Genomic DNA, 12,650 nt, shown 5'->3' on the forward strand with positions numbered 1-12,650 from the left:
AAACAGAAATGTCAGTTTACAGCACTGTTTTGTTCAATGTTTCCAGACAGCTTTCAAAGTGGCCATCAGCAAGTGTAAACACATGGTTACATTTTGTGTATGCAGTAAATGGACAGGCTTAAAAAAGCAGGAAATGTGTAATAGCAAACATTAGCTGTTGATAACAAGTAAGATATATATTCTTTTTGTTAATTAATTTGAGCTCAAAGATGTCAGTGTGCTTAATGGCTGTGTGCTAAATATGTATGTTTACTGTAGTAATTTCAGATGCAAGTCTATATAAATAATATGAAGTATAATAAATGAATAATAGCCCTCTAATACTGGAAGATAACATATGCAGCATTAGCTAAATACTATGGCTTTGGGATCTACTACCTCCATCTAAGGTATCTAAACCTTTTCTTATTCATTTTGGCACTGCTGTGAATCACTGCTGCGGTAGTTACGTTTCTTTATACCCTCAGCTGCTGGGCAGTCTTGAGTTAGTGCTGGGGTCAGCAACAGCAGAAACAGAGTGGATTACAAGATGGATACTTACATTAGTAGGCCTAATGAAAGTGGTGTGCATTCATTTCCCAAACACTGTATCAATTTTCTTGTTCACTGTCTGCTTTCTTATGTACTACTGGAACTGTAGGTCTTGATTTATATTATGCTGGAAGTGCTGATTTGAGTGTCTAAGTAGTCCTCTTACTACTTGTAATGTCTCCTCTGTACTTTCTTACATACCACAAAATTGTTGTTGCGGTGCTTGCAGCAAGGATGACCATATTACACATGATTTAGCCTACTTCTGAGCTACCACTTATAAACATATTGTCATTGTCACAATAAAATCAGATATAAACAGTTTGGTTGCCATTAATTTTTTTACTGTTGTAGCCCCTCTGCTTTAAGGTTTAACATGTAAATTTTAACATGCATTTCTGCTCACCACAATTTCACGTTACTGTACGTTACTGTAGTTTTTCTGTCAGTTTCAACCAGTTGTGCTATTCTCTATTGACCTCTCTCATGAACAAGGCATTTCTGTGTGAATGTGTTGACTTTTTTTCCACTATTCTGAGTAAACCTTAGAGGCTGTTGTGCTGACAATTCTAGATCATGCCACATTCAAAATCACTGAGATCTAATTTTATTCCTCATTTTGGTGGTTTATGTGAACGATACCTTAAGCTGCAATATTGTATGCATTGCACTGCTGCCACATAATTGGTTGATTAGATAATTACATACATGTGTACAGGTGTTAATAAAGAGCTTGGTGATTGGTGTATTTATAATGTTTAAAGTTGTTGGTGAGATTTACTTGCACAATAAATAGATCACAATTAATGTGCCATTAACCTACATTTATATAATGGCTGAAATTTACAGAAATTGCTGTAAATGGAGCTTCACTACAAAACAATACTGTAGATGCACTTAAAGAAGTCCTTGATCATGCTTGGTCATATAGATTGCCTACACAATTCCCCACTCACCCTTCTGTTTCCTCTTGCTAGAGCCATCCGCTCTTTCTGTCCTTACACTTTTCAAAGCCTTCCGAGCATCCAGCAGCTCTTTTCGAATCATGGCAGTGTGCCTTATCCTTAGGTCATAAATATTCCTTAGAGGTGAATGAGCTTTACCATCAACAAAGCTTGTAAACGTCACTTCTTCTCTTGCGGCTTTCTTGGTCCATCTTGAATGTTCGCTAGACACCCCCCAACTCTCTGCCTGTTGATGGGTGAGCCCAATGGTCTATTTTGAGTTGTTCATAATACACCCCCGGTGAACCCCACTCAGGTCCTGCTTTCACTAATACCAGAAGATTATGGTGGAGGATCATTTGATCTTTAGTGCTGCTCTTGGGCGCAGTCTCACAGTGTGTGAAGTAACATTTGAGACGCTTGCACTCATAACATTTTCATAGTTTATGTAAAACTGTTACACAGTTGTCTGATACATCTGAGTTAACTAAATTCCAATTCCATGTCCTATTACTCGTAGGGGAATAAGGCATGTCTGTTAATCCCCCTTAACCCTTTAAACCCCAGGCTTGTACACTGTGCAATTTCGGAAATTTTGTTTTTTGGTGGTTGCCCACGCTGCACATTTAGCTAAAATTGTGTGTGGACAAATTCTACAGGTGCTTACACTGTTTGAAAGTGGTTGGTGCACGCATGCTGCAACATGGGTGCTCAACACACAAACAAGAACTCAATTCAGCTGAATATAGCACCCTATATATAAAAAATGTTGAGAAAGCGCATAGCTTACTGACAGTCCATGGAAAAAGAGGAGACGTACACGGAGTTAAGCTATGACTTGACTGTGCGTGTGTAGAAGTGTCTAGAATTGGGCGTTATCTACTTTTTCACACCATTACAGTGTTTAAAAAAATACTGCTGTATACAATATTACCAGGGAGGGGAAGGGTGCATCCTTATAATCTAATCATGACTAATTTTAAAACCAAATAACAAATAACAAAATACAACATTGTTTACTTGCAGGGTGACAAAGTTAACAATGTCATTTTAACTCAATCATTTAATAAACGTTAAACAGTTAATCTGACAATTACAAATGTTAAACTGCTGATTAGTATTAGCACTGGCTGGTCTTGCTGACTGAAATCCAACTTTTACACACATTTTTTACCACATCTACACAATAATGACTTAAGTGAGTGGTAACTAATGATCAAACAACTGCTGTTAAAAGAATTCAAAGCTGAATTCAAAGTTTTTTAAATCTGTAGCCCACTCACTTAGCTAGCTTTTGCTTAACTAGCTTGGCTACAGCTCTACAGAATATCAGACAGCCCAGTTCAGCTGCTGCTGACTAACTGCTGAGCTACCCAGACAAGCGTTGAAAGAGCGGAGTTGAGTGACTGGTGTTCGGAGTAACAGAAAGGCAAAATGAGACTTTCTGGCATGTTTGGACTGGCAGCTGGCTATCGAGGCTTAGATAAGTTATCTAGCAGGCTAAACACTACAGGACAGACCATGTTCCAGCTACATCAAACTCACACATGTTTAGAAGATAAAGCCCCATTCTTGAGAGCCCAAAGTCTAGGGAATGGGAGTTTTTTTTGTCTGTTTTCAGGCACACTGACTGGTTAATTTCAGTCAAACTTAGCATCACTAATCCTAAAACTATGGTGGGCTTGTTTTTTTTCCACCTGTTTTCAGAGTGTGACATCACCAATCAGTGGGGTCCCACAGCACTCCCACCCTGTGACTTTTTTAAATGCACATAGGGAAATGAGCTTATTTGGCCATGTACTAGATGGTCAGAGAACAGAAATTCTAGGGGGTGTGCAAAACCTTTTTAGCTCACACTGTGTGTTCTGTGACTCACATGGATGGATTTAAGCTAAGAATTTGGGAAAAACGGGTTGTGACGTAGAGGAATCGTCTCGCAAAACTGCTCATTCCAAGCTCGTTTGGGCAGTTAATTGAGAATTGCTTTCCCTTTCACACTGCAAATCAAACGTCAGCCGATCAAGCTAAAATTTGAACAGATCCTTAAATGCAGTCAGCTATGACCAAATCAGGCTTACAAGCAGGCTAAAATTTCACAGTGTATGCTTGGCTTTAGAAGTTTTGTTCATTGCAAAATAACAGTAAACGCATTAGAGAAAGATTAATAACATTTTTACAGAGGCGGCCCACACATTGCTGCTACAATTTTGATTTATTTTCTGCACCAATCATGAACAATTCAACATGAGTGCGTAAGTGGGGTTAATTATAAGGGACTGAGGGGCTTGTTGTAACAGTCACAGTCTCAGTGATTTTAGTCTCATCCCAATGGGCCGTGTAAGTCAATTTGTACAGACTGCATGCTCACATATAACTATATAAATATAAGAATCCAGCACCATCGAGCCATAAAAATAACCTCAGGTCACATTAATCCTGTGCAAATCATCATGTGGGTAAATATATTTCATCATATCCTATGAAAAGGTTTTTTGTGGCTTTTCTCAAGTATAAAGGATGCATGTAGTTTTACTGTGTATGATATCTCGGGACATACATTCTAGTTATAAGGCTAGTTATCACATATTTTAGAAGGTGACAGAAGAGCATAAGTTGAGAAGCCACTTGCATCTCAGTCATTTATGTTGATATTTCTTATCCTCTGCAAATCGGTCATAGGTTTTACAGATGTCCTATAGTAAAATTACATTACATACAGTCCAAATAGGGCTTCATTTACACTGCGGTAAAACTAACCCCGCCGTGTGGAGGATACATTTTTGCCTGGCCAACTCTCACTGTAAGTTATTTATATGCTACCACATGATACTAGTTGGTGATTATATTAGTGTAAATTCCTACTATGATTTGATTACTGTCAAATTATTATGTAATTTATATAGCTATGACACAGAAGAGATGTTGACCCACATACAGACCCTTAATACACTAATCCATAGACAAAAAAGATACCTACATAACAGGTAACACAAACTATTTCAGAAGTGACATACGGTAAGATGAGGAAATTCACTAAGTAAGATTATTCCTTTTGATGCAAAATCAATTGTCACTTCACTTTAGCAGCTAAGGCAAGATGCAGTGTATGGTGTGTTTGATTAATCCTGTTTTCATTCAACTGGGAAATAAATGTCGACTGAAATCAATAAGGTTGAAATGCGCCTGCTTTTCCTCCCACCCTCATGCACATGTCCCACTCTCGTCACTGACGTAGACTCAATAAGTGCGGTGGCAGCTCTGCAGCATAGGAGCTATAATTGTGGATGATGTGCGGCAGAGTGACAGTAGAGCTGTAATTCGAGACCTGGCACATTCCACACTGTAAATAACCACAGATGGGGAGAGAGAGAGAGAGAGAGAGAGAGAGAGAGAACAAAGAGAGAAAGAGAGGTGCTGAGTGTTCTGACAGCTGAAGGCCCTGCATAGTCATGGCAGGCGATTGACATAGAGCTGACTTTCACCCAGCATCAGTGTGAGTGTGTGTGCGTGTGCATATGTGTGACTGATTTTTATATGTGCCCCTCTGTATTTTAGACACAGGCAGTTCTAGCAGTTGAAACCAAAACGGATATAAGTGGCTTACAATACTGCTGTTCTCTAAATGAAATCATTTTGTTAAAAAAAAGGAGAATGGAATTAAAGCTCTATAATAGTACTACTACAACAATTACTACTGCCAATACTACTACTACTACTACTATTAATAATAAAAGGATGCTTTGTTTACAAAACACACTGTCAAATCTTAATATGTCTTTACAAAGCATCAACAAAAGTTTGATATATACCTGTTTGCATCTGTTTTTCCTTACACTTAGTAAAGTACTGTCTCTGTTTATCAAGCTGCAAACTGAATGTATGTCACTGTAGCCTACAAGTGAATCAGACTTTACAAGTTTTTACTCTATGAATCGATTAAAGACGGAGAAAGGCCTCTTAAATCCATATAAAACCCAAGCACACATTTAACACCAAAGGAGTTAGCCCTGCCACTATGCAAAAGACTACACTTGACAGTGTTCAGAGGACAACAATGGATGCGTCAATCTCTAGCAAATTAAAACTAGGAATAATTGGTTAGCCACATTTAAACCATGGAGGACAAAGATCTGTGCAACCAATGACTCAGAATAGGAGTTGCCCCTGAGAGTCATGGTTAACAGTAGGACACACAAGAAGTATAAAACAAAGAGAACAAAACTAACTAAGGACTCAGAGCTAACAGTGATAGTCACACTTACTGCTGCTGTTGCTAACAAATTATCTGGTCTAACTGGACTAACAGCTTGAATTGAAACTTTTGAACCTTGTAGACTTTGGAAAGGAGTTTACATGAGATTATGAGTGTGATTTAGCAATGTACAATGGACACTGTTTGAGACTACATGTCTTAAATGATTTTTTACCATCTAAGCCCAATTTTGTATTTTCTATTGTTCCACTTAGCAGAGTTAAATGTTCTCTTATTCACATTACATTAACTTGATAAGTAAATTTGTATGAAGCATTAAGACTGTCCACTCTTCTTAATATAACCTCAATACCTATAAGTATTTAATTGTGGTACAATTTAAAAGGTTTGAAAAATAAAATCAAACTGTAATTCATAACAATTACTTTTTAAATGACTACAGCGACACAGCTGGTCAGTTCACTTTAAGTACTGATGATATCCATTATATACTTAAAAGATGCACTGTGATGACATATCACAATATCCATAAAATACTGTCACACTGCCAACTCATATGCATGCTACATGTACACTGCCAGACACTTAACTGACACCATAATACTGGAAACCTCAGGATACTATCCCAATAAGATTAGCACAGAGTGATAGTTAGGTGTCTTTGCCAGTTATAGACTATGACGTTATAACAACAAAGAAATAATCTCCACCGGTTCTGCCAAGAAAAGTGGTCAAATATCCAACCAGAATTTTGACAGAAAGCTTGATGGCAACCAGAAGGATCTGAAACCCCAATAAAGCTAACGAATGGAGACAGTGGTTCCAACCAGAGCTCATTTGTGCGGCAAATAAGTTTTGCTGTGTTTCACGTTGCTTTATTCCAAAAAAACAAAAAACAACTGGCTAATATGCTGAATGCCATAACACTAGCCATCAACGGTGCTTAGGCTGTAAAGAAATCCATAAAAAAGAATGATCAGAAAAATACTTTTATGCACAATTACACAATTAATGCTCTTCTGCCTTACCTTCACCTAGGTCCAACACGGCCAGCACTGCACTACTCCTGGCCTCCCCCAGGGGGTTCTCAGCCACACAGGTGTAGAGCCCACCATCGGTTTGGTGGCAGTCCCGGATCCATAGTCCACCATAGTCCTGGGCATCAGAGGGCAGTGGGTCTTCATTACGGTACCAATGAAGGGTGGGCCGTGGATAACCCCCCACGGTAACCCTCAATCGGACATCACATCCTGTGGCTACTGCGGCCCGTCTTAGCTTCCGTAGAAAGACGGGAGGGGCAGCGGTGCCGTCTTGCTCTGAGGTAGCTTTAGCTTTGCTGGATGGCATCATTTTCACTGTCCTAAGACAGCCAGCCTTTCCTACAGTTGAGTGACTTTGGATGTATCTCTGCACATTAATATTAATATTTTGAGGTTAGGTTGTTTTGTTGCATCAGGACAAATTCTTGATGGGCCCCCAACTGGCTCAGGTGTCAGGTTCCATGGTGCGTCAGTAGTTTTCATGAAGAAGTTCTACAATAACCTGTATAAAATAGTCCAACAATGAGTCTCTTAACATCAAATAAAATGAACAGGAAACAGTAATAACAGTGCATTGCACTTTTGAAAAAAGGGTACTTTAGAAGATCTTTAGTAATAAAGACAGAACCATATAGAACCATGTCAACCCAAAGAACCACATTGGCACATTTTACAAAGTTCTCTACTGTCAAACATACTACTGTTGCAAGTCAATGTGTACAAGACAAAAAGGCATTTTAAGTAACCTTAGTAACTGATTAACTTAAATTAAGAATGCTTTTTAAAATTAGTACACTAAACCTTTCAATGTTTTAGTGCATATGCAAAACATCTTTACATATTTGTTGATATATTTGTTACAATAAGGCTCATACAAAATTATGAGCAAGAATATATATATTTGGGTCAGTATTTATTTTATAAATAATGAATAAATATTAATAATAGCAATGTAACATGTTTAATTTCACTGTGACTGTTTAATTAAGTAAGTTGGTATGAAGAACAGATTTTGCATAAATAATAATTTGCCAGTTTTGTTTTCCACACATATTGGAAACTTCAGGATCAACTTTTAGTGCCACGTTTATTATGTTAGTGCAAACTGACAAAGGAGACATGCCTGTTAGATGTCAGCACACTTTCACCACTAAACTTTGATGGGCTGTATGCTCTACATTCATATATTAGTCTAATTAGTAAGATAAGTTAATGTATAACAGCAGTAACTCAGCTTAAATTAGCTCTAACTCAACAGCACTGAGAGGCACGCTGGCTCATTCCAGCAAAAGTCTAATTAACATAATAAGACTCTGATAAGAGAAATAGTTTACCTTTGGCCAATTAAGAGAGCACAGCATGTCGTAGAGCCCCCGTCCAGCATGGCTACTACACTAAGCCCTTAAAGGATCAAGCTGCATTAGTAGGAGCTCTGTTTACACCAGTGAGGTGAGGCGGACCCTTTCTCTCTCTCTCTCTCTCTCTCTCTCTCCCTCTCTCTCTCTCTCTCTCTCTCTCTCTGTCTCGCTGTCTTTATTTCTTAGTCTGTCTGTGCCCTACCAGCTCTGGCGATGTCAAAAGGGGCCCAAGTTAGCAGGCTATTCTTTGTCTAGCTCTATGAACTTTTCTGTTCATTCTGGAGTTGGGTTATCCCCCACTTCTAAGAGTCCTTTTCCTGCTCATGCCCTTTTACCCTCACCGGCTCCCCGTGGAGGTGACAGGCGAGCAGCACCAGCCTTGAAGTGACAGCTGGAGCCAGAATAGGCTGCATTTTTTGGGCGGCCCTTGTGCTTCTGTAGCCCACCCCCCACTCTGGCTAAGCATGCAAGAGGGCCCTTGTAACCAACCAAACAACTACACTGTTTGTGTGAGTCTGTCGCTTGTGTGCGTAAGGACATGGCACTGAATGAATGATGGCTGATTCATTCGGCAAAGATAGTAGCCTACCGGGAACATGGTGAGATGTCAGAGACACGTGACGTAACCAGTCAGGAGACCTCTATGAGGCTGTAGTGTAATTATAAGCACAGATTTAATTGTTAAGGGTGCTCAAACTTTTTGTCTTGTTTCTTTGTGGTAGGCCAAGGGCCATAAAAGTTTCAATTTGAGTCTTTTAAAATAACATTTCACAATATTTTATTTCTAAATGAAATCAAGCTTTAAAATGTAATTAATGGCAAGTACAAATGGTTATGTAGGTAAATGGCTCATTTCATACGTTTTGTTTTTCATAATGATAAAAAACATCCATTTGTTTTGGCCTTTATTTCCCATAAAGTACAAATACTGTAAACTTTTCCTTGTATCCTCTTATATCATTTCACTTCATCAAAACCATTTTAAAATCATTTGTATACTGCTTTTCTGACTGGCCAGAATTGTACTGCATGTACAGCACTGCAGTATGTTCCTAAAGCTTTCACTGCAATACTCTTTCTCAAGACTTCACTCCACCTACTGGTCATTTAAAATAGTCACTATGCAAAACCTCTGCCATAACTTCATAGTGTTTGTATGAGTCATTATTTAGTCAATCCAAAGTATATTATTCCTTTTGTTACATAAAAAAATAATACATGGACTGATACTGTTAGGAGAATATTAAAAGACTACATTTGGGTAATGCTGGCCTGGTTCCACAGTGACACGCACCTGAGAGAGCTAAGGTGTCAAAGTGTTTATTCGGCATGGACAAGACTGTCTGTCTCTATTTCAAGGCAAGTCACTAATGTGGCTAAACTTAACTGTGAGAAAGGTTTCATGCAAATAGAGCCTCAAAAAGACTGGTAAAGCTGCTGCATTAAAACCGTTCTCAACATCTAGCCTGCAGATGCTTTCTGGTAGTTCTTCTCTTTTGTGACACAGCTCATCTGAACCTTGGCACTCCACCAGGCACACACACACATACACTTGCCTGACCAAGGTCGTGAGTGTGATAACATGAGCTGTTGTTTGTCTTACCCTTTACTTGCAGTGTACATTGTGAGAAAACAGGTGCAGAGCTATTAAGGCGTTCCAGTAAAATAAGACTAAATAAGAATCTTTCGAGACCCTAGTGAAAATTAAATGAATGACAGTTGCCCTTGCAATAGACAAAGCAGGGAAACTAAATTAGGGCATCAGAGGCCTTATCAGTAATACAGCATAAAAACAAAAGTAACAATTTCTTGATACAGGAATTGGAGTTTTTGATGGCTTCCACTGTGGCATCAATGGTCCAAGGGGCACCACTGTTATGCTGTTGGGAGGCACTTGGGAGGTTCTACATGACTAGAGCTTGACAGTAAAAAGCCAACATTAGCCATACCTAGCGCATATTTGATGTTTTTGCACATTTTGCTCTTTAGAGGAGCGGACAATATCTGCTACCAATAGGTACTATTCATGTTTGTATGGCAAATCAGAAGACACAAATTGAAAAATATTTATGTGTGTAGTATAAGATATTTATTGTATGTCTCTTGTTGTTAGATTGACATAACACAACTATTCTCACTCCACATACAACCTGTCCTTCGTTACTGATAATGATATATAGTGAAATGTGCCAATAATGATACCTAAACCAAAATGTATTAATGTATTTACTGTATTATCAGTTTTGGGTGGCATGGTGGAGCAGCAGGTTTTTTTGTGTGGCACACAGCTCCAGGGGCCTGAGTTTGATCCCTGCTCAGGTGTTTTTGTGAGGTTTTCCTCTCACCACCCAAAAAACGGTAGGGGAATTGGCTATGCTAAACTGAACCCTAGGTGAAAGTGTGTTAAAACCCTGCGATGGACTGCTGCCCAGTCCAGGGGTGATTCCAGGTTGCCTCCAGACCCACCATAACCCAGACCATAAAAAGCAGATAAGATGAATGAATAAATTATAATGAATGTTATATTCATTATAAATCATTACAATACACACAATTGTATATATGTATATAAGTCTCATATAAAGCTTAATATATTAGTTGTATATGATATATGGCCTGGATAATGCTGAAGTTCATCTGGGTCATATTATGAAGAAAAAACAGTCCAGATAATACAAGCTATGTATATGTAATACATTTTGTGTAAATAAAGGGAAGGAAATAAAGGGAACACTTAAACAACACAATGTAACTCCAAGTCTATCACATTTCTGTGAAATCAACCTTTCTAGTTAGGAAGCAACAACGACTGTAAATCAATTTCACCTGCTGTTGTGCAAAAGGAACAGACAACAGGTAGAAATGAGAGGCAATTAGCAAGACACCCCCTATGAAGGAGTGGTTCTGCAGGTGGTGACTACAGACCATATCTCGATTCTCATCTTTCTGGCTGATGTTTTGGTCACTTTTGCATTTTGTCAGTGCTCTCACCCCTAGAGGTAGCATGAGGTGGTGTCTACAACCCACAGAAGTTGCTCAGGTTGTGTAGCTCATCCAGGATGGAACATCAATGTGAGCTGTGGCTAGAAGGTTTACTGTGTCTGTCAGCACAGTGTCTAGAGCATTGAGCAGATACCAGAAGACAGGCCAGTACACCAGGAGACGTGAAGGGGGCCGTAGGAGCAACAACACAGCAGCAGGACCGCTACCTCCTCCTTTGTGCAAGGAAGGACAGGAGGAGCAGTGCCAGAACTCTGCAAAATGACCTCCAGCAGGCCACTAATATCTATGTTTCTGCTCAAACTGTCAGAAACTGACTCCATGAGGGTGGTTTGAGGGCCCAACGTCCACAAGAGGGTCTTGTGCTTACAGCCCAACACTATGCATGGCGATTGGCAGATTAGCATTTTCAGCTGACTGCAACATCTTCCAGCATTACCGGTTTGGCAGTGGGTCAGTAATGTTGTGGGAAGGGAGCACAGTCCTCCATGTGCTAGCCAGAGGTATCTTGGCTCCAATTAGGTACCAGGATGAGATCCTTAGACCCATTGTGAGAACATATGCTGCTGCCCTGGGCTCCTTCTGATGCATGACAATTCTAGGCCGTGTGGCTGAAGTGTGTCAGCAGTTTCTGCATGACGAAGGCACTGATGCTATGGACTGGCCTGCCCGTTCCCCAGACCTCAATCCAGTCCAGCGCATCTGGGACATCATGTCTGGGACATTCAGTTTCCACTGAATGTATTTTGATTTTCCACTTTTATTTTGAGTATAATTCCAAATCCAGACCTCTATGGCATAATACTTTTGATTTACTTTGATAATTTTTGTTATTTTCATCTCAACGCATTCCACTATTTAATAGAGATTTCATTAAAACATGGGTTCAACTGGAAGCTGTAAAAATAATTGAGAAACTTTATCAACTGCCCAATATGAGATTAATCTTAAATGACTGACTGAACTTGGCCACGACAGCTAAGGCTGAGGACCAAAACTGCCATATGTATAATAACCACGAGAAACGATATTAATTTACTACATAATATTTAGCAACAATATAACAATATGAACATTTATCCCACCTGTACTGGTTCTGACCGCCGAATCAGGCGCGCGCTGACACGTTAATTTTCAGTTAGCTACATTTTACATTTGAATTGACGGTGACTGTGCGCGCGGGCAGCAATGGCGACGGATCTGTGGGCGCTGATATAACATCATAAACTCACTTTAACCAGCATTAACATTAAGGCCTACAGACTCTGCCGAGAAAGCTCGTTCAAACTGCATCTTGGCATGATGGGCTTCACATCTTCAGTACTTCAGTTTTCTGAAACACAGCCCTGGCCTGACCAAGATCAGGGTAAGGCTAAGAGTCGATTCGTCTATTCATCTAGTCCGTCCTCATGAAGCTTAATAAAGTAGGAGTGCAGATCTAAAATATGTTAATGTAAGTAAAGTTACAATAAATAATAATAATATAAGAAATAATCTTAAATCAGCACTCTTCTACTATACAGTGAGATGTTCAGCTGCAACTGAAAATTGTCAATTTTAAACT

The 12,650-nt window shown here is 39.3% G+C and overlaps 1 protein-coding gene across 1 annotated transcript in view; it reads right to left on the minus strand.

The window, feature by feature from the left end:
• The window catches only part of spega (striated muscle enriched protein kinase a), a 46,069-nt gene extending 37,889 nt beyond the window's left edge, over positions 1-8,180 (minus strand). The window contains exons 1-2 of the mRNA XM_072683815.1: positions 8,063-8,180; positions 6,717-7,230 (exon numbers count right to left, since the gene is read on the minus strand). Of these exons, the coding sequence (XP_072539916.1) occupies positions 6,717-7,038 (322 nt within the window). The 5' untranslated portion in view covers positions 7,039-7,230; positions 8,063-8,180. The remainder of the gene's footprint in view (positions 1-6,716; positions 7,231-8,062) is intronic.
• Between the last annotated feature and the right edge of the window lie 4,470 nt (positions 8,181-12,650).

Source organism: Salminus brasiliensis, chromosome 7 (genome assembly GCF_030463535.1).
Source record: "Salminus brasiliensis chromosome 7, fSalBra1.hap2, whole genome shotgun sequence".
NCBI classification, from domain to species: domain Eukaryota; kingdom Metazoa; phylum Chordata; class Actinopteri; order Characiformes; family Bryconidae; genus Salminus; species Salminus brasiliensis.